This window comes from Myripristis murdjan, chromosome 22 (genome assembly GCF_902150065.1).
Source record: "Myripristis murdjan chromosome 22, fMyrMur1.1, whole genome shotgun sequence".
Classification (NCBI taxonomy): Eukaryota; Metazoa; Chordata; class Actinopteri; order Holocentriformes; family Holocentridae; genus Myripristis; species Myripristis murdjan.
Genome location: NC_044001.1, coordinates 14,395,809 through 14,415,897, shown reverse-complemented (window position 1 = coordinate 14,415,897; position 20,089 = coordinate 14,395,809). Strand labels below are relative to the sequence as shown.

Sequence of the window (20,089 nt, the reverse complement as noted above, 5' to 3'; positions counted from 1 at the left end):
TACATGAACTGATGACTATGTAACTGTGTTTATGCATGCTGGTGCTTTGTCTGTGAGTGTGTGTATGAATTTCATTACCTCTCATTTTTCTCATCTTCATCTACTGATCCTCTCTGAGCCCTACTCAGCAGTGAGACCTTGGCTGCTATGGTTGGACATGAGGAGGGAGCTTTCTGCTGCAGTGTGGGCTTGCTGGTTGCCAAATCCTGCTGTACTGCCTTTGGCCTGAGGGGGGCGGCAACATCCCCATTAGGCATCACCCTGCTCTCCTTAACAACTTGCTCTGTCTCCTCCTCGCTGGAATCATTTATGCGTATGATTCGGGAGCGTTTGGTTTTGACCCCAGCTTTAGTTTGGGGAGCTCTCTGCTCTGTCACAGCTCCCACTTGTGCCCTGTTTTTGCGCAGAAGAGCTCTGCGTCTAGTGGTGTACTGCTTCTTCCCGTCCACGTACGAGTCTTCAGGGATTAGTTCCATGACATCATCTTCGGCCTCTTCCTCGCTGCTCTCCATCTCCTCCACCTCACTGCCCACCACAAAGCTGTCCTCTGCATATGTTTCATCCATCTCAGGCACCTGTGCCCAAAAGCTCAGGTTAGGAACACACATTATAGCTTAAGTCAAGATATAGACTGCAGCTAGACAACATAGCTTGATATTCTGTCTCTTTAAATACACGAGTTGCACATTAAATGAATCAACTCTGAAGAATAACACAGTAAAATATGCATGGTTCTTTGTACCTGGGAGAAGATGTCCATGTCGTGCTGTTTTCTGTAAACCATTTTGAACTTGCCAGCGACTGCAGGGCTTCTCACTGACTTCAGGTAAACCCCGTGCATATCTGAGTCTGGAATGGAGAGGATCAGACAGGAAGCCAGATGTTACTGTCGAATGAAAGATCCCTTCTGCCTCCCCAAACTAGAGTACTTCAGTCTCCATCACAAGTGATTTCAAGTTCAAGTTTCAAATTCAGTTCACTGAATTTAAATCTAATTTGTTAAAGTTCAGCTTCACAAGTTCCGCAAACATGAGTCACAGTCTCTGTCATAGCGATGTTTGGATGGAGTATGAGTGCCAAACATCCGGTAAATAACAATTACTAACTCTGAATAAGACGCTCATCTCATATAGAAAAAATGAGGTCATATCATACTATCGTATAACACTAAATAGCAAATTTAATGTTGACAAAACTGGACTGGATACCAGGAATTGCAGAGGATACCAGTGTGGGAAACTAACTGGGTGCTAAGTTACTCAAATCAGGCTGTATGCTGTACCATTGAGTCCCTGGGAAAAATGTGAGTTGTCCACCACAAAGCCCTCAAGAGACTGGTTCTGATCTTCCCCATCCTCTTCATCAGATGACACCCCTGCATCCTCCTCTGACAGCTCTGCTTCCTCATCCAGGAAGTGACGGCCTCCTCGGCGTAGGGCAGGCTGACAAAGGGACAATGGAAAATGTCAACGAGTAATGAACGCGTCCATGCAGCCGGCAGATAATTATAAAAAATTTTCACATCGGCAGGAAGGTGTCATTTTTTGGTAAATGTTAAACTGATATGGTGAAGGGTATTTCTGCTCACAGCCTGCTTCAACTTGTATTTTTTAAGAGAATGGGTATCTCATACAAAGCATCAGAAAAAAAATATACTTATTAATACTGTGTCCATGCACTCATAAATACTATTAAATATATATTCCACTTCTGTGCCAGCAGCCTTTGTTATCACTGTAGATAAACAAGTAATTTTTCTCACTTTCATTAATCACAATTTCACTAATCGCTCTCTGGCTTACGGGGAAATATCTAGGCCAAGCAGGGAATTCAGTGGTATCAGAAACAAACAAAAACCTGAGCTGTTTGGCAGTAATACGCATTTTGTCTTGCCACATTCAGAGAAATAAAAAAAGAGAAATAAATCAGATAAATCAGATTCAGAACACAGCGCCCTGTGTTCTGAACTGGTTACCACACAGACCTTGGGTTTTCCTTGGCGGACGTGCTGCCTCGCAGGTTCATGCACTGTGGCTCTGCGTACAAACACCGAGTCATTGTGGAAGTCGTCGTCAGACACAGCTTCCCTCTCTGTTTCATCAGACTGTAAAACAATTAGAGAGGCAAATAAGTCAAATACTGTACTCTACACTCATAATGGATTATGATATCATTATATTATGAAGACTTATGGAAATTATTGTGTGCTGCACAGAGTGAAGCTATCAAATTATATCAGCTGTGCTGAGTAAGTTACACCACACCATTATGTAAATGAATCAAATCTTACTATATTAAGCGCAGCTGTATTTTTCCTGTTCAGTAGGAGAGGGGAGTCCACATCACTGAAGACCTTGGACTAACAGAGACAAAACATATTACCGGCATTATACAAATGTGTACACACATTTTATCTGCACATACAGCCATGAAATGTGTGTGCTTTCATAGTTCATAGTTCATAGTTCATAGTGTATTATATGAACTGGGCTTATTTCAATATGTATTAGAGATCAGAGGTATAGGTGTTGGTTAATTCAAATATTTCAACAAAATCTCCCTTGCCAAGCTGATACAGACAGGAACAAAAAGAACAGATCTGCAAAGCAGTCTGCTAGCTGGTTGTCATGACAACTGCAGGTACTTAGGATGGACAGAGGCATACTGAAACATTTTTATCAGGTATCTCTTGGCTGTAGGTAGGCTATACTATATAACACTGAGACAAGCTATTCATAAGTATCTTGCTGAAAATATCACATATTTCTCTTTTTGACTTTGTTATATACAAAAAGTAATGACAACTTCTGTATGCATCTTCTTCAACACAAAAAATAGAAAAATAAAAGTTAGCACAAGAAAATCAAACTTTTCATTAGCCATGTGTGTGTTGATGTGCTAATGTGGCACTGTGTGTATCAACAGGCCTGACGCACCACTTCTGGAGAAGACAAAGGGTTTGCCTTGGTCTGATGTCTTCTTTTCTGAACCACAACTTCATCCTCACTGTCACTGTCACACTCTCCTGAAAAAGGGAGTGAGGTTCAAATCTGAGTGGGGCACAACTAAGTGATTTAACATAACAAAACTTGAGGATGAGAAATGTGATTTTTTTTAAACCCCTTAGTAAAAGTAAACCGACCTGGAGCAGCAGGGGGGTCAAGCCCAGTATACTCCTGATGTGAACTGTCTTCCACGTCTAACACCTTCGGCCTGGGTGTGACTCCGCTCTCGGCCTCGTTGTTGGGACCCTCCGGCCATCTCCTTTTCAAGCTGGAGAGTGAAGAGGGGCGGCAAATCCCTGAGTGACCAGGCATGAGTGTCCGCCTCACACCCAATGACGTGATTGGAGATGGCAGAGCCCCACCCTTGGAGGTCAAAGGTGAAGTCAGAAGAGAGGCAGCCTCACTCCTCCTGCGCTCTGACTGGGTTAACGGTGTAGACAGTTTGGTTTCACTGGACTGTAATCTCTGTCTGTGGAAGCTGTGACAGGGAGTGGAAGAGCCAGAGATGGCTGGCAGAGATGCTGTGGAGGCAGCCGCCACTTCCTGCTTTGTTGCTGTGGGAGAGGTCGTTATAGACGGGGCAGGAACAGCCTCTTCTTCGACTTCATCTTCAGAGTCCTCCAGTGAATATCCAAGGTCAAAGTTGACAGAGAAGAAGTCACGGGAGCTGTCAAATGACTCATAGCGTTGTTTCATTATGGGAGATGTATGATGGAGTGTATCTACCTTGTCTGCCATGGAACCTTTTGTTACATGTGTCTCCAATGCATCTTGATTGGTTTCTATTGTGTTTTCATGCTCTCTCTCCAGACAGTGTGTAGTGTTTATAGCCTTGGGTGTGCATTTGGTGTGCAAGTCGGCTGTCTCAAGAGTGTGTGTTGTGTTTAGTCTATGTTTGCTGTCACTTAAGTGTGTACTGCTAAGTGTGCTCATGGGAACAAGTGTGCTTGATGTCTTTTTCACGTTGTTAGCATTGTGCTCAGTGCTATATGATGTACTGGATGCGACGCAGCTGTCTTCAGGTGTGGGAATGTCCGGGATGGTCATCTGCAGGAAGGCTTCGTCATCCTCAAACAAGTCCATGCTGTCATCCAGGTTAGGCCTGCACCCTTGTTCGACTGGAGGCTGAGGAAGAGGAGGGTGATGGAGGTGAGGAGGGTGAGAGTTTCCTTCCTCATCCATACCATCATCTGCCACAAAGTCAGCCATTTCCTCATTCCTGGCATCATCCAAATGGTCTTTCTCCTCATTTGAGCGCTCACTTTCCATTCCTTTGTACTTCTCAGCATCACCATCAACTAATTCCTTCAATGAGTCATTGTCAATTTCATTGTCCAACTCTTTGTTGATGCCATCATCCTTGATATGATTATCGTACACTACTTCATCACCAAAGACCTCATCCCAACTTGGACTGTTGGCCGCTACATGGCCCCTGTTAACAGCAGGTTCTGCGGCGGCTGGTGAACGGTTGGAGAAAAGCTGTGGCGGCTGCTGATGAGGTGAATCATGATTGTCCTTGACATCTATTGGAACTTCATCAGAGTCAGCCCTTGGCGAGGCATTGTAATCTTCACTCATCAAGTCGTTGTCATCGTGCAGATCCAGGGCAAAGTTGACCTGGAATGGCCCCTTGTCCTCCTCCAATCGTCCAGGAGAGGGAGGAAGTGACTCGTACAGTGAACCCTCCAAGTCAAAGGGGACTGATGGCGGAGACCTGGACAGGAGCTCTGCCACATCGGCCAGAATGACCTTCAGACTCTCCGCTCTGTGTTTCCCTGGCGGCGATGTGCCATCAGAGGAAGCGGTAGAATCCCATTTAGGAAGGTAGAACATGGTCTGAAGTTCAATGTCTTCGTCTAGGCAAGGCTCACTATCACCAATTTTCCTCATCAGCCGTGAAATATGGTGTAAATTTAATGGATCACTGACTGTATTCTCTAATTTTACAATATCCTTGCTGGGAGACTGGATCTTTGGACTCTCATTGTCCTCAGTTACTATGACACAGTCGTCATCCATGTCAGTGATTGGCTGATCATTGTTTGAGGGCAGGGGGCAAATTGGTTCAGGTCCTGTGTGCTCGCTGATGTCATCAAAAGGAGCCTCAAAATCACATTCTACAGGAGATTTGTGTTTTGTCAGCAGGGAGTCTAACCCAGCTCCTTTTGCATTCTCCCTCTCTCCCTCCTCATCCACACATTTAAGATCAGACAAAGAAGGGTGAGAGGGTTTAGGTTTGCTGGTGGTAGTTTTGGTGCACGTCTTCATGCTCTTCTGTCCCTTTCTGTGAGCACTTTTATCCATCTTCCCATCCCTCATGTGGAGGTAAGGAAGAAGCTCTTTTTCATAACTGCATTCTCCCTGCAAAACACACACACACACACACACACACACACACACACAAACATGAAGGTCACACAAGTTGTCGTCCCACTGCAAGAGAGCCAAGATCAGGCAGCTGAATCAACCAGTGGCATTGCCAGCTCTTGTAAAACACATGTGATTCTCAGAGCAGCCAATTTACCAATCACAGAGCTGGCCAATCATGTTTAATGTAATCACAAAATGTACAATGAAGAGAGTCACGTTGCAGCCAAATACAAAACACCCATATAAAATTGTGATGCAACATATTTCCATAATTTTGCACAGTTTTGTAATGCTTACATGGGAATGTCTTGTGGCAATTAGGCAACGTCACCCAGCTATTGTACAACCAAGAAACAACCCTCTGATGTGAGAGACATGTCTGACTTGCCAATACACTGACACAGAAATTCACAATAAAAATGAAGGTATTGCACAAGTTCCTCTGTTTGCTACTGAATAATCAAAATCAGAAATTTCCAATATAGCCACAGCGAAATCCCTCCAACCTCTTGTACAGCAACGCGCACACACACACATCCATCATCATCATCATCATCCTGTCATTTCCATTTGTGCAAACCATATGACCTGGAACTGATTTATATTGAGTGGTTCCCTGCTTGGCCCAGCGGGGTGCCGTGAAACCTGTGGTGTGGAAGGAGGATGTGAGACAAGTAGGAGGTGACAATGATGGAGGGAGGGAGGTGGGAAGAGAGAGAGAGAGAGAGAGAGAGAGAGAGAGAGAGAGAGAGAGACAGAGAGTGTAAAGGGAGATTCTGTTCTTGTTGCCAAGGTCCAGGCATATGTGTTTAGAAAAGAGGTACTGAATCTAGACAGAGATGGGAAGGGATTTTATGCCACCATATTAAGTGGAGATTCACTAAAAGCGCCTATTTGCACTATTAAAGTGCAAAAACGGCAAATTGTGCATGAAAGACGTTCTGTGGGTGAGGAATTCGCCGTCGGCTAGACAAACAGCCGGATGGTAACAGTATGCTCTCATCTATCGGTATCGCAATTTCAACTCAATATCTTCACTTTATGATGAGAGCCACTTTTGTTGATTTTCATGTCTTAACTCCAGTTGAAGGATAACATGCTTCTTTTTTGTGTTGAGAAAATTAAGTGACCTCAGAGGTTTATGAAACCTTTTCAGAACCAATTAGATAATCTCAAAAATCCATGGTGGTCAAGCTGAGAACCAGACCACTCTTTTTTTCTCACGCAGAGCTGACCTTTAAAAAAAATCGAATGTTTTCATCTGGCAACATCTTGATGTTAATTTGATTTTTAAGATGCTCTCATCCAAGGTAACCAATGAAACAGACTATTATAGCCTATTCTTACAAAAGAATTGCTATATTAATTGCATTGTACACAGTCATTCTTCATTATTTCTTACTTCCAACAAACATTTGTTCAGGCAAAACTTGATTTTTGTCTAATGAATTTCCTGTGATTTGCAACTCAATTTGTAAACCAGGGATTCAACACAGTGCCAGACCAGTCAAAACCTTGTCCTGGTATAAGGCGCTTATTCTGAAACTGCCTGTAAAACTGGTTGGACTTTTTTCGAAACACGCTCATTTTACAGTTAGTAACTCAAGCAAAATCCATATTTACCAAAGTCAGTATTAAACATACTTGATCATATATTCACACGGAGGAATAGTTGATTATGTGTAAAGGAGCACCACTGAATTCCACTTTTACTCTTTTCACAATACTTGAAATGGAGTTGTACTCAAATCTTCATGCCTTCTACTGTATTTCTCACATGTTTTAAACAGAGAAAAAAACATTTAGTGAGCATGAATATTTGAGCGTGACTCCATTTCAAATATTGTGATCTGACTTTCAGAGCAACACATCAACAGTCAAGGTGCGGTGGTCAAAGCGAAACGTTCACTTTTTTTTCCTCTTAAAATTCCTTGGCTCCTCTCCTCTTCTTCACCTCCGTTTTTTCTTATCTTTCCTTCCGTTCCTGTTTTCCTACCCCAGTTCCTAACGTGATACATTTTTCTCCAGCTCTGTCCTCAGTAGCTATGGGTGTACATCTAGGTCATCATGGCCTGGCCTACTTTGCTGGCTTTACATAACAGTTCAGAGAATCCTTACATAATCAAGAGGCCTGCCTGTCCTATGTTTCTTTGTCATCATGGGAAAGAGAAAAAAAAGAGGCAGAATAATGATAAAAGCATATACACACCCATGGCTTTGTGTTGGTAGAGTGGGAGGCAGTTAAGTGATGGTGGGTAAATGGGGGGCAAGATTTATAGTTAAAATAAAATTTGGGTTCGCATTGGGGGGGGGTTTATTATTTGTTCTCATGCGTCGTTTGAGGAGCTGAGGCTTGGTTATGAGGGTCAGAAGGCCTCGGCAAATTCAGGCTAAGCAAGAAAGCCACAGCTAACGTCATCACGGAGTAAGAGGAGAGTCACTCAGGGTGAAGAGAGGCTGCCAGTGTGCTTTTGAGCTCTCTGCATGCAAGAGCGTGCATGTCTGCTTAGCGTGGAATAAATGAAATTTAACAATCACTAAACAGAGAGGCAGTGTTCATCAATTGATAAAACATGTGAGGCTATGTATGTCACATTAGAGTTAAAAAAAAAAACAAACAAACAAAAAAAAAAAAACGCAGCTTCTAGGAGGACAGATCTGCTTTGTGAGCTTCAAAATAGGACTAAAAAGAAATTTTAAAAAGAAAAAACTGCAGAGAACAAAGCTGGCTTGTTTATTCGCAATGCATCTAAAATGGTGCTTGTCAGTGTTCATGCCCCTTGGCTCTATATGATGTTTTTTATCTCCCAGATTTGTAGATTTCCTGGCAGATACTTTAAAATGGAAGTCTGGCTGAGTATTGCAGAGACTGAGAAACACTTTGCCGATCCATTCAATGACAAACATGATGTTGCATTTCAATAGGCCTTCCTGGTTCTTGGTGACTTGGTGTTCTCACTCTACATGGATCAGAAACCAGCACTTCTCACTGCCTTAACTAAACAGGAATCAGATGTTTTGCGAGGGCCCAAGCTGATTATTTTATTACATCAGTTTCTCATATAATGCTCAGAAATTAAGCAATCCTGTCCCGAAGCCCTCTAGTGTTTTCATGGTGTTGACTATCGACCAGCAGATAAACTCAAATTCTATTGGTTAGGACACCAGTGACTGCATAAGAGCCTTCTACCAGGCGCAAGATGCCAAAGTTTAAATTTCTCCAAACTACAAAGGTACATTTGACTCTAAGTATACACACATAGAAAACCAGGCAAACATTCACATTAACATCTGCATGTGTACTTTAGATTTATTCATTCTTGCATTTACATATTTATATATTTCTTATGCCTATTTGTGCAAACAATGACAGCTAATCGTAGCACAACTTGTGACAATCTGTGTTGTTTGAGAGTATATGGTGTCTGAATGTTCTGTCCTGTTTACTTTTTATTCTATTAACTTAATACATCCATAGAGTTACATGAGATATTAGCTGCCATCTGGCCCACTGAGCCTTTTTTCCTGTACAGGTGGAGCAGTTCTCCTCTTCCCAAACATGGCCATCACAATGACTCAAGACAAACAAAAATAATAACCTTAACCCTCCTTGCTCATTCTGCCAGTTTCACCATAATCTCTGACCCAATTACGGAGATTTGTGCAATTTTGGGGTCCTTACCCATGGCACAATCTTACGTAAGGGCAGATGGTGAGATTAAGGCCTAATTACCTTCACTGGAACATTCTTTGAAAACCACAGCAATATCCCAGCTCTGGGTGAGCTGAACTGGATATTTGGAAGCGATAATGTCCATAATTCCAGAGGATATCCTGCTGAGAATGGAAACCAGGTCCAGAAATTTTAAGAAGAGAGTAAGAGAGCAAAGTCACATGGCTAAATTGCGAAAACGCTTCTGATCTCGCTTGCCAGATGTACAACACATAAGGATACCGCACACATCTTAGCAATGCAGTTTAATAGTCTTCATGAAAAGCTAGAATTTTTATGATGATAATGTCAGTTTTGTATAAATTTTGTAGGAAGCAACTCCTGTGTTGTAGTTGAGCTCCAGTGGCCTGGTTGATAATACTGGTCTATTCAAGCTGACAGAAAAACAAGATTGCTATCAGCCACAAACAAAGACCCCAAAGCAACTTTCTGCTACTAGGTCAGCAGACATCTTAAATACATAAATAAACAAATAAATAACAAATAATTTTCAAGCTGGAAACATACTTACTTTGTGTACTGAGAAAAAAATATATAGCTATTGTGATCTCGACTCATCTTATCATTAAAAGCAAGAAGGAAACAGTTCAGTGTGTTGACTTGAGGTTTCTCAGCACTGTTGGAGCATGAAAGCTGATAAATTTGAAGTTTGTTAAATTCCGGTTCAAACTGGAACGATGCAAGGGGGAAGTATGGCCTGGAGGCAGCCTGACAGATATAAGTGGAATTCATGTTACCAAAACCATAATTTTGCCATGGAGCTTGTTTATCATGCCAGCTGTGTGCCTTTCAATTCACAACGATAAATATGGCAAATCGCTGTGACGCAGTTCTCCGCTCTGTGTTCACATGCAGCTCAGCTGACTCCTCTCAGCTCGTCTTCAGGGCAGCTGCATAATGACTTTTTTCCTCCCACGTTCTCAAATTCAGCCTACTTTTTCATCATTTATGAAACTGTGGGAAATACCAAACTTAATTATTTATTTACTTAAAATAGCCTCAGACACTTTTTAAAAAAGTTTGTAGCCAACCTTCTGCCCAGCACTTGGAAAGTCTGATTAACCCTTTAAAACCTGATCAAACTGGCTTGATTTCTTTCAAAAACCTGGGAAAAAGGAAATGAGCAACAAGAAATGACCTGAAAATTCAAGAGAAAAGTCAAGACAGCTATATTTAGAATTATTAGAGCTATGTATTTATGTTAAATTAAAAAAAAAATCTTTTTGGCTAATTTTCAGATCATTTTCTTGTCTTTTATTTTATTTCAGGACTTTTTTGGTTGCTTAATTTCAGGTTATTTCCTTGTTGTTTTTCGGTTTTTACTTTTCATTTTTTCCACCTCTTCCTTTCTTTTCTTCTTGCTAATTTTCTTCTTCTTTCTTCTTGCTAATTTTCTTCTTCTTTTTTATTTATTTTTTTTTTTTTTATTTTTTCCTAATTTTCGAATCATTTCTTGTTAAGTTGCTCATTGCTTTTCTCCCATGTTTTGGAAAGAAATCAAATGAATCGGCCCGGGTTTCCAAGGGATCAGGAATGAATTAACTTTGAATAAATGTCTACATGGTTTCATGACCACTGCACATTCCAGACATGAGTTCAGTTACTTTGCTTCATGCTAAATGCTGGACTGGCTTGTAGCTTGATAATCCAATTATCAATTCCTCCATTCAATCTCTGACCAAACATTACGATATGCTTTCGTTAATTTGTTTACGTATATAGTATATGTATCACTGCTCATTTTTGGTGGACAGAGTCCTACAGCCAGCGATGGGCCTGTTCTCACCTCGTTCTCCTCTCTCATGCGGTCTATGAGCTCCATCACGCTGACAAAGTGCTGGCAGCGGAGGGAATGGTCCACAGAGGAGGTGGGCAACGCTCGGTTCTGCCAGTGTCTCCACTCCCACAGGGACAGCTCTCTGGACGGATGGCCACTGTTGGAAACCTCCTTTGAGACACAACATAAGACACAAATAACATCTTATTAAAAGCAAGAACAAAAGAAAAGGAAGGAGAGCAGATGACGGGGTACTTATCATTTTAATTTTCCAGACCTCTCCAGACCAGCTTTTGCAAGGATGCTTTTCCAGTACAATGCTATTGTAAACATGCAGGTTTAGTTTGAGAGTTACAGCTAATGTTTTAAGGCAATTTCAGTGTTTTCTTTTTCTAATGAACACTGGTGGTACCTATAGAAGTAATTTCTATATATGTATATATATATATATATATATGTGTGTATATATATATATATATATATATATATATATATATATATATACTGTATATATATATATATATATATATATATATATATATATATATTATATATACAATATATATATATAATGTATATATATTATATATATATATTATATATATAATATATATATATATATATATATATATATATTATAAAGTTCATTCATTCATTTGGTCCACTGTAGAGGTAACCTTTAGGCAGGAATATGATTCATTATGTTTATCAAGTGTTATTATGAGGTTCCTTTAGGTTAGACAGCAAGGTGCTCTTGTAATAAATCTAATCCTGACTTTTATCCACAGAACTTGAGTCAGGGAGGTACAAAGACTTTCTTAGTTCTCTCTGTAGGTAATTATGGTAATTAAACAGTTTGTCTAAACTTGAATAGGCATTTCTGCAACAGGTAAGTGTGGCTGATCACTGTGAAGGCAGCGCTAGGTTTTATAACATCAGAAATGATGACTCTGATGAAGAGCTTCAGTCATTTTGACCAAGAAATAGGTGAGTAAATGAAATTAAGCTAAAATGTTTATGTTGACATTGGTGGTTGCATATGGACGCTAAGCTCAAAAAGGGCTCATATATTCCTACTCTGTCTTCTTCACATCCATTCAAACAGTAGATATTATATAAAGTGGATAAACAGTTCACCTGAGGTGGCAGGTCACCGGGTATGGACAGGAAGTGCGATCGGCTCAGGGTTGGATGAGCCTCATCTTCCTCCAGTTTCATGGTGGACGCCCATAGGGAAAACTCTGTGGGGGTCAGAAACCCATCTGACTTTACACTACGCTGCCGGCCTACCACACAAGCACACACACAGAGAAATTAGTGACACTAGAATCTTGCACCGTACCAGCTTTACAGAAACATCAAAAGCTACCACATTGTAACTATTTACCCAGCTGCTGAGGGTGGATGAGAGAGCTCTGTCCCTCAGCGAGGGACCGTCGTCCTCTGCTGGAGCGCCTGCTGCTGTCCTGGTGGTCAAACTGGCCACATGTGATGTGCATCTTATGGAGGGTGGGGTTCACCCCCTCCGGCAGCATGCGGGGACTGTTGGGGTACATCTGGAAGCTGTTCTTGCTACCGATGATGGACTTGTACACCTTGCTTTTGTTGCTCTGGCTCTGGTTGTAGGTCTGAGAAAAACAAAAGATGAATTTCTGAAACATCCAGGGTCATAAATCTGGAGCTTGGACAGAACAGCTGGTGGAGAACATGACTTTGAATTTGAAAGTCCACAAATTAAGTCACCTATTCAGACCTTATTTACCCCCATTTAACCCCTATGTATCTTTGTCGCAGTAACAATTCTAATAAGCGCCAACATATTATAGGTTCAGAATATTTCACATAGATGTCGAGTGTATAAAAAGTAATATCTCTTCTTATGCATATGAACACATACTGTGATGTGTGATGTGGTCAGGTATAAGTAAAAAGGTAGAGCATACACTGCTAAGATGAGGATTTAAAAGACCACTGTGCTTAAAAATTATGTATGGACACATGAAACTATAAAGTGTTTTCAGTATAAGGATTCACCAAATGGCACTGGCTATATACTTTTTTATGAATTATTTTGGATGAGCCTCTATTTGCGTCTTTATTAATTCTGCCAAGATTCCTCTTGCTTTTGCAGATGTGCATCCCTGGCGAATGCTCACCCGCTCCTCCCGTCCCTCAGCCAGGATGACGACAATTCGTCCCTGCCGCTTTCGTCCGGTGCGGCCCATTCTCTGCACCAAGCGGATGGGACTCTTCTGTGCGTCGAAGCAAACGATGAGGTCCACCTCTCCGATATCCAGCCCCTCCTCCCCGACACAGGTCGATACCAGCGTGTTGAAGCCTCCCTGGCGGAACCGATGCATCACCTAGGACAGACGTGAAGGTATGGTTGGAAAAAAAAGTCCCTCTCTTGCTGCTACCATGAGTTCTTTATCATTTACTCACTCACAGCAAGCTGGGAAGAGAAGAGTTTGCCAAACAAATGAACTCAGCACAAGACACTGTGGTAGGTATAAACTGTAAAGACTAATATATAACACACAGGTGAAAGATCCGGTCTTTTTGTAACATAACATCCCAAAGGCTATCATATATACACATACAGACTGGCGATATCCTGCATTATTTATTATAAGGGAATGGTGCAAACAATCTGCAGAGAGAAGCAGCAACACTGAGCAAACTGGCAGTGAGATCAGTGCAACTATTGTTACAGATGGACCGCTCATTTTGCATAGTTTGTGAGCAAAGCAGACAAATTTCTTAGAGGAAAACTGACAGTACCACAGCAGGAGTGTACACTATTTGCATTATAGGGGCCTTGAAAACATGCTTATTTTACATTTCTAGATATTTTAAATGCATCTTACATGAAATGAGGCAAGACTAATCACCTTGAAAGTGGTGCTGATGAAACAAAAAAATATTAAAAAATCAAATCAAAAGTAAATGCCTGAATGAGGAATGGATGCTTACAGTGTTTTTCTTAAAACAAAAAAGTCTAAGATCCAAATAATCTTATTTTGCTGAAATGCTACAAAGAGGTAGAGAGAATGTAGTCCTCTGAATACTCCTGGCTGCATGGCGATAATTTTATTTTCATTTCTCTTCTATTTCTCATGACAGCCTGCCACTGGGCAGCCTGCCATTGCCTGGCATATGGTGGCATGAGCTTTGCAGGCTATTGCTATGTAAACAATCTGAATGCAAGGACTCATCTGAATTCAGGAGAGCAGCATTATTATGGAGATGTTGCTTTACATGCATTAAGCACACAGCAAACCATAAGCAGTAATAGGAGGAACAAATTCTCTGTTAATACTGGATATGGAGGCGTTTTGTCTTTCTCATGTACATATATAATCACTCTCTGCGCTCTATTTTGGGGTTTTTAAGTCCTTTTCATGAACTTTAGCGAGTTAAATTATAGAACTCATGAAGTGAATCTGTTTCACTGAATGAGTCACTGCTTCTGCTATTTTTTCACTGAAGAACTTGTGATTAATAATACCTGGCTACCAATTACTGTGGTGACAGGTGGTACAATAGTACAGTTGCTATGTCCACCTACAGAGATGGAATAAGAGCTTCTTTATGTAAGTTGTTCTTGCGAACAATATGTCACAATATCAGTTTCAATGTGTATAACAGAGTATGACATTTTACATATTTTTTAATTGCATGCCACACCACACCTTACTTTAAAGCTGTCTTTCATAAATTGAGGCATTTAGTCTCTACCTCCAGCTGCTCCTTCTGGGTGAAGCCTTTAACCCTGTTCCCTGTTGAGGCTTGGCCCATAAACGTCATGACCTTTATCAGCGGTGTATGGCGGTTCAACATGGCCGCGATCTCCTGTACGCTCTCACGAAATGATGAGAAGATCATCACACGTGTGCTCACTTCCTGGGTCTGCTGGCAGCGGCAGGCCCTGACTCTGCAAATCAACAGGACAGAAGAGAGACAGGCAGTTGAAATAATAACAACAATAATAATAATAATAATTTCGATTTATATAGCGCCTTCCAAAACACCCAAGGATGTTTAGAGAAAATCCCTTCACCAACTGCTAGCCGCCCTCTCTAAACTGAATATGTCCCCAGGCCCCAGGTCTGAGACCAGAATATTGGCTAGTACTACTAATATTGGCTACTGATGAGAACTGAATTATGCATGCAACAAAAGCTATTTTTTGTAGCCTTGGTTTTGAGATACTAACTGCTTTTTGCCTCTTCTGTTGGAGGACTTCTCTCTGGTTTTGTGTTTGCACATACTTGAATGTACCAAAAAATGTGCTGACATTGTGGTACTGTAGATAAACCATTGTTTATAGAGAAGTTAGAAATTCAGCAGAAATCCAACTGATTAAACATCCTGTCAACATCAAAAATATGAAGCATTCCAAGCACTGCTTGTGAACGAACTCAAACACTATCTGAAAATTTTGGAAGGTAACTAGTACTTTTTACATCTACAGAATGCATTCTGGGCTGCAACTCTGCAGTAAACTATGATACTGAATCAGTTGAGAGAAAAAATAAAATTTCACAGTTTCAACTTGTAATTCATCTGGTTGACTCAGAATAACCCTTGTCAATGGATGAGTCAGAACAATTAACTGCAACAGTACAAAAATTACCATTGTTATCTGCTGAGCTCTCAGCCCATTGTCTGAAGTGCTGCAGTACCACCTCCTCCAGTTTGTGCAGTTTGGGATGACTGTAAATGAAAGGCTCATCCGGACCTATAAATACAATGGTACAGGATGTTATTTAATCTGGGAACAGATTTACAGCTGCAAGAGGGCATTTCTTTCTGCAGTGGAGCAGGCTACAGCCATACATCTCTGCAAACCACAATCACATCAAAATGTGCCTCCCAACTAAAGTCCATTCTGGCCATAGATAGAGGGTGTATATTAGACTCATATGCAATGAATGAATGTGTGTTCACGTACCAGCAGATGGCTTCACGAACATTGCCTCCATCTCCTTGTAAAGGTCCATGAAGATGGGAGTCCTCTGTAGCTCATTCCTAGCCCTGGACATCTCTGAACAGATGCACAACACCAAACAAACAATATCAAACAGTTTACTTGTCTCTTATTGAGAGAGTGTGCACCACTGATCTATCTAAATTATAGATCAGTGGCACATACCTGGGGGTAAACTAAGAAAGGAGACAGTTAGAGAGAACTGGTAGAGGTCAGGTGAGATGTGAAGATCCCTCTAGCAGCCTAGCCACTTGTGTGGATAAAGGTACCGGGGGAAGTGTGAAGACGCATTAAAAGCTTGTAGGTGAGATAACCCACCTCTGGCTCCGTCCATGATGCCCTGGATGTAAAAGAAGAGTGAGCGGAGCCCCATCTGCAGCAGCAGCTCGTAGCCGTGGTACAGACTGATGCAAAGGGCAAAGTCGCCCTCCAACATCCCTTGCTGTGGACCCTGAAGAGAGCAGAAGACGAGTCAGAGTGGATTCTGACCCACAAAGCTAAGAGATAAGATGACAAGAGGAATTACAGGCAGCCGAGTATGACCAGATGTCTTGAGCGTGGACTATACAACCTGTATAAGACTGGTAGTGAGACAGATAAATAGAGACAAAGCAAATATGTTGTACAGTGAGATAACTTTATGATTATTAATGATTCTGGTGATGACGAGTCTACTTGCCAAATTAAAAGGGAACTAGTCATATACACTGGCTATGTTAAGGAATTTTCTCTGTTAGCACTTGTGGAGCTCATATTTGCTTCTCTTCAGCTGAGCATCAATAAAACGTCAATTTCTAAAGACATCACAGTCTCCTAAGATCCTAGGAGTTGACTAAAACTTTGCTCTTTTCCATCACAGGCTATATATATATATATATCATTAGTTTATGTTAAACTCTACAAGTTATGATCTTCATGTTTAACAATAGTTCAAAAATAACTTTTACCCTGCCTCCACAGTGCCTGAATATGCAGTATCTAAGACTGTGGCAATTTTTTTTGGCTGCTAGTAATCTGGGCTGCTAGTAATTCTGATGTCTTGTGTATCATTTATCCACTGTATCGTGTTCAAGGTATACAGAATACACAATAACATAATATCAAACTGTGCCTTGATGTGTGGTGATGGGTTCTTGCGGAACTGCTCCCTGGCCAGGATGAGCTGGTATTTGGTGAGGGTCCGAAGGTCCTTGTTGGCCAACAGCCGGTTCTGGACGAGACGAGACATGAACCTCTCCAGCACCTGGCAGGGACAGCAGCAACACAACAGCTTAGAGACGACAGACATACAGCCTTGTACCAACAACAGGCTGACACTTCAGTAGTACTGCAAAACTGAGCAAGCACACAGCTGAAAAATGGAATCATGGAACTCATGTAACACACACCACAATGTGCTGCATCTTTCATTCCTCCTGTCCTCATTTCCTTGTGAAAATGGGAGGGGACTTGGATGCAGTTTGTCAGGCAGACAAATTTAACGTTAATATCTATTCATTATTACAGCTGGAGAAAATGGGAGGCTGGATCACTGCAATTTCAATTTCCTCTGCATTGAACTGCTGCTCTGGAAACACAAAGAAAGGCCTGCTCTTTGTGCAGCCATTGATGAAAAAAACTAGATTTTGTAACAAATTACAGATGATGGACACACTTCAGCTTTTTTGATTTGCAAATGGTACACGCTTTGCGAGGTGGGCAAACAAACCATATTAAATACAGACAAAGTAGGCCAAATGCGTTATCATTATTTTTTAAATAGAATGAATACATGATGTTCTTCAGATTCACAGTTCCATACTTGAAAAAACAAACAAACAAACAAACAAACAAACAAACAAACAAACAGGCCCTATTTAACACAGAGAGAGAGAGAGAGTCTGCCTGCTATAATTACAACTTATTTAAAATTCAAAGTCAAGACAGAATAGAGGGCAAAATTCTGCTCAACTAGATGATGTTTGCCACTCAGAAGGAAACCTAAGTGGTCCGCCTGCTGCTCTGAGCTGGTGAAGACAAAAGCAAAGGGTTAAATAACAACCGTTAATTCCACTGACCTTTTAAATAACATCAACAGCCATGTTACTGAGGCCTAGAAGTTCTCTCATGCCAGAGTGAGGATCCAAGACCATCTGGTTAGGATTGTCCCTCATTGTATTGTAGGTTTGTATTCACAAATAGATCATTTTACAGGCACTTGTCGGGGCTCATTTATTAAAACTTGTCCCCCAGACTGAAGCTGGGTCAAATAATTAATACCAAACTCAATATGTACAGCTAAAGAGACTATAGGTAACACCACCATGTTTTTATGTTAGGTTCTTGCACATCTAGTACATCTCGCTGCCAGCTGCATCTCTGACCTTTTAAGGCCCTATAATGTTCTAATCTTATTCAAATGATAAATAAATACAGTAGCCCACTTTATAGAAGTCGCTGAGTTTTCCAGGGATGTATAAATGCACCCGCATGCATGCATTGACACACACAGGTGAGGTACTATTTTTAGCAATCACAGGACAATAACATTTGTAATAACAATAACTCTGTAAGCTGGAGGAGTTGCAGCAACTAATGAACCACTGATGGCAATGAGATGAAGAAGGTTTTATTTTAGACAGCTCCTCACAGTGTGGGCCTAACATGTAACCAATTACTGAAATATATGGTTCAGCTGACAGAGACTAGATAAAGCACAGAAACTCAAATTAAAGTGATATGGTTAAAAAAAATCATATTGTAATTAATTTTACAGATATTGCAATAGGATTCACAATTTTAGTAGGAATAATAATTTTTGCATTCTAATAATATTTTGTAGTTTGTTCACTCATACTAAATACCTACTCCAAACATGTCCATGACTGTCAGTGGCACCCTAAACTGTGATTTAAGCTCCTCCAGCTGAAGGAGTTCATGTATTCAGCACATGTGGTACACTATGGTAACTACTCTTGGCTCCCTGTGTTGATGTGAACTGAGATGTTATCTGACACACAGATAAAGCATCAAGCCAGCAAAAGAAAAATATTAACTAGGTAATACTATTACTGTGACTACCACTAGGAGTAACAGACATTTTATTTTGAAAGCGTACATGCTTGACTATATCAAATTTTGTCAATGTTCTGTCACATTGCCTGCTGCTAAAAACCCTGCATACTTCACAGGCTCTTCATTTCTGATTCATCAAGATGATAAATTACATTATCTGTACTGTGATGAGCAGAATGTAGGCCAGCCGGATGGACTGCTCCAGGGTTATATTGACTCATCCATTTTCAGACTCTGCACAAACTCTTCAGGCAACCGAGTGAAACATGACATCCTCACGCTATTTTTCAGGTCACTAAATTGTTTCCCTTTTTCTTTTGAAGGGATGATAAACTAAAATGTATAATTTTGCATTAAAGTGTTTTTATTGTCATCCTTAGGTGTAGAAAACATCATGCAACTGTGAGAATCTGAAGTCTTTTCTATTCAGACAGACGACTATTGGGAATTTTTGGTCAAACAAGCCAGAGAAGCCAGGGAGGGATTAAAAGCTACTTTCACAGGCAAGAAAAGAGGGATCCAATCAGAACATAATCTCACATTTTTTCAGTTTTATTCTTCCCATGGTCGAACTCCTTAAACATTTTATCAAAATACTTTCTTACAGCTGTTGCCTTTCAGGAACTGTCAAGTCTTTGTGCACGATGAAAACAGAACTCATGATACTAAATCCAAAAATCCCTGTTTTCAACTGGGTTCTCCATCCCTTTCAATTAGTTTGTAACTTTACAAACAATCAACAGTCTTCCTATGGATAATCATATACATGTTATGTAATAATGTCGTGATGTTACCTCATGGGATCGCTTTGAGTGAGTGAGGGGATTTAGGCCTACTACAGCGAGATCAACAAAATTTATCTGCATGTATGAAAGACCCATGGCTACAGTAACCACATGCATCCATCTCAACATGTCGTCATCAGTGTGTGTCTTGTTCCCTTATCTTGTAATGACAAAGCCAACAATCTGCATTAGGCATTCACACGCACAAATCTACACAGCAGTTCCTGGTTCAGTGACAGTAGGTGAGGGAGAGGTGACAAACTGCAGGTGAACATGAGCTCAAACAAACAGGAACGTTATCTCTTGTGTCTCCACTCCAATAAAACTGAACTGGACCTGGCCGAGGTAGCAGCAATAAAAGGATGCCTTTGT

The 20,089-nt window shown here is 40.9% G+C and overlaps 1 protein-coding gene across 1 annotated transcript in view; it reads right to left on the bottom strand.

Moving 5' to 3' along the window:
• fancm (FA complementation group M) overlaps nt 1–20,089 on the bottom strand; it is a 44,664-nt gene that overhangs the window by 2,960 nt on the left and 21,615 nt on the right. Inside the window, exons 5-20 of the mRNA XM_030044168.1 lie at nt 16,990–17,121; nt 16,197–16,329; nt 15,843–15,935; nt 15,511–15,629; nt 14,627–14,797; nt 13,045–13,251; nt 12,276–12,516; nt 12,026–12,174; nt 10,898–11,059; nt 3,143–5,369; nt 2,937–3,025; nt 2,291–2,359; nt 1,985–2,104; nt 1,283–1,442; nt 743–849; nt 79–575 (exon numbers count right to left, since the gene is read on the bottom strand). Coding sequence (XP_029900028.1) covers nt 79–575; nt 743–849; nt 1,283–1,442; nt 1,985–2,104; nt 2,291–2,359; nt 2,937–3,025; nt 3,143–5,369; nt 10,898–11,059; nt 12,026–12,174; nt 12,276–12,516; nt 13,045–13,251; nt 14,627–14,797; nt 15,511–15,629; nt 15,843–15,935; nt 16,197–16,329; nt 16,990–17,121 — 4,676 coding nt within the window. The remainder of the gene's footprint in view (nt 1–78; nt 576–742; nt 850–1,282; nt 1,443–1,984; nt 2,105–2,290; nt 2,360–2,936; nt 3,026–3,142; nt 5,370–10,897; nt 11,060–12,025; nt 12,175–12,275; nt 12,517–13,044; nt 13,252–14,626; nt 14,798–15,510; nt 15,630–15,842; nt 15,936–16,196; nt 16,330–16,989; nt 17,122–20,089) is intronic.